Source organism: Papaver somniferum, chromosome 2, assembly GCF_003573695.1.
Source record: "Papaver somniferum cultivar HN1 chromosome 2, ASM357369v1, whole genome shotgun sequence".
In the NCBI taxonomy this organism is placed as follows: domain Eukaryota; kingdom Viridiplantae; phylum Streptophyta; class Magnoliopsida; order Ranunculales; family Papaveraceae; genus Papaver; species Papaver somniferum.
This window is the reverse complement of record NC_039359.1, coordinates 170,006,230-170,008,580: the sequence shown is the minus strand read 5'-3', so window position 1 is coordinate 170,008,580 and position 2,351 is coordinate 170,006,230. Positions and strand designations below refer to the sequence as shown.

Here is a 2,351-nt window from a genome sequence, read left to right as displayed (position 1 = left end):
GGAAGAGGCAAATTAGTGTGGAGGATTATCCACTATGCTATTTGTTGGAGATTATGGAAATAACGAAATGTGAGAGTTTTTGGGGCTAGGAAGAAGGAGGCGACGGAGATTATTGATCTTGTCAAACAACTTGTAGTTATTTGGTCTTTTGATTCAGATATCTTTAACTTTGTTAGCCCTATTTTGATTTGGAGCAATTGGGAGACTCTCATAAATGTGTAACTCCCTTTGTATTGTGTAAGGTTTTTTCTTTCTTCTTTAATATAACCTTTTCTTCGAAAAAAAAATTATTCATTTTAATAATTATTAAAGTCTTGAAAACATTGCTTCTGAATTCCACCCATCTCAAATAGTCTAAGTGATTCTAGCTGCTTTCTTATTATTTTTGAAGTTTTCTATTCTCTTCTCCAGTAGGTTTGCACTATTGTTTCAATCTTCTCCATTTTATACAAACGCATACAGTATTTTTGTAGTGAATTAATAATAGGAAATTCGAAAGAGAAATACCGTTAAGGCATTACTTATGCACCAAAATAATATTCCCTTTTTGATTCACTCAAACAGGCCAACACTAACATGGTCATTGACTTTAAAGAAAGGACTCATGGATGGAGGAGCCGTAATATTTACCAAATTTCTCCACACGAAAAACAAGACTTAAAATCGTAATTATCTCTAAATATCAATGGCATTTTCCTACCCCAATGTTTATATAACCATTCCCTTCTCTTCTCTTCAAACGCCTCCCTAAAGTTTCTTGCTTTGAAAACGGCATTTATTTATTTTTCCCCGTCTCATTTTCTCTTTGCTTTCATTTTGTCACACATTCTCCCTCCAGAAAATGTCTGCATGCATAGCAAAGTGTGGCAGGATCCGTCACATTGTTCAACTCAGGCAATTGCTAAGGAGATGGCGCCAAAAAGCAGCATTAAGAAGCTACAACTCCTCCTCAGCAACCAAGAAGATCCCAACAGATGTCCCTTCAGGGCATGTAGCCGTTGCAGTAGGAAACAGTGGCAAAAGATACATTGTACGTGCGAGTCACCTTAACCATCCAATCTTCAAGAAATTGCTAGTTCAGGCTGAAGAAGAATATTGTTTTGGTAATAATCATGGTCCACTAGCCATTCCATGCGATGAGTCTCTTTTCGAAGAAATTCTTCGATTTCTATCTAGATCCGATTCGAGTAACTCCGCTCGGTTTTTCACTCTTGATGATTTTCAAAGACACTGTAATGCCAGGTTGAGATCAACAACAGCTCTAGATTTTTGGTCAGATTCTAGGCCACTTCTTAAAGGTCATTGTGACAAATCGATCTGGTAATTTTCTGACTCGGTTTAGGTTTATCAAGACTCTCAAGTGTCAAGTGGCAGCCGTGCCTGACTCGGTTTAATTGACCGAGTTCAAGAGCAATGAAAGCAAGTTCAAGGGTGAACCGACCGAGTTTGATGAGAAGATGGGCGATGGGTTACTAAAATTCTTTATACAAGTTTAAACGGATATTGAGATTAATTTTGATTTGGAGAATCAAATAGGAGATGGCATTTGGTGAGTTTAAACCGAGTCGTCCCGTAATGAATCGGAGGAAAAATCAAAATTTTAGTTAAGGTGACAAAAAGATGATAGAGAGTGAGAGACAGAGAAGCGTTGAATTATTTTTCTTACAATTATTATAATTTGTATTTGTAAATTCTGTTCAATTGAATTCATTTAATCGGAGAGATTCGAGAAAAATTGTCATTGGGAAATTATTTATTTAATAATGAATTTTATTTTTATATTATGCCAATTAAATACGTTTCTGTATTTTCTGATGCCCACGTGAAAGAACGTCTACTGTTTGTTCTACTTCACCTGGCATCGGTATTTCTATCTTTAAGTTTAACGGTGAATATTTTTTTGTATTAAAATCAGTCGTCGAATCCCGACGATTTGGTTACATATTGATTTATTTATTTTTTTCATCCCACTTTTCTTTCTCTCTTCTCAAAAACTAGAGCAAAACGAAAACCCATCAACTTCTTCTTTTTTTCTTGCTCAAATTTAATTCTTTAGAGGCTAGATCTGAGCAAAGATTTCTTGTTTTTAATTATTTTTGTTGTTTTCAATAATTTCTTCGCTATTAGAGCGATTTTTATCATCGCTATTTGGACGATTTTATCTACATTTTTATAGTGATTTTCTTCGTGTTTGGTTTTCTTGATAAAAGTACATCGGCGATTCAGCAAGGGCAAAGATCAATTTTTTCTTCATCATAAAAATAGATCTTGGGTTTGGGTTAGTTGCGCACGAAGAATTTTGGGAATATCACTCCTCTATCATAGGGGCATCTCTTTTCCAAGAAGAAAAA

At 35.1% G+C, this 2,351-nt stretch overlaps 1 protein-coding gene across 1 annotated transcript; it reads left to right on the top strand.

Annotated features, from left to right (window-relative positions):
• The first annotated feature begins 758 nt into the window (after nucleotides 1-758).
• Nucleotides 759-1,637, top strand: LOC113354251 (auxin-responsive protein SAUR50-like). The gene has a single exon (XM_026597649.1). It carries the CDS (start codon nucleotides 842-844, stop codon nucleotides 1,322-1,324), a length of 483 nt encoding a protein of 160 aa, XP_026453434.1. The 5' UTR covers nucleotides 759-841; the 3' UTR covers nucleotides 1,325-1,637.
• The last annotated feature ends 714 nt before the right edge of the window (nucleotides 1,638-2,351 follow it).

Bases quoted from the DNA above. Each gene is read 5' to 3' on its own strand.
- LOC113354251 (XM_026597649.1), top strand. From the start codon at position 842: ATGTCTGCATGCATAGCAAAGTGTGGCAGGATCCGTCACATTGTTCAA.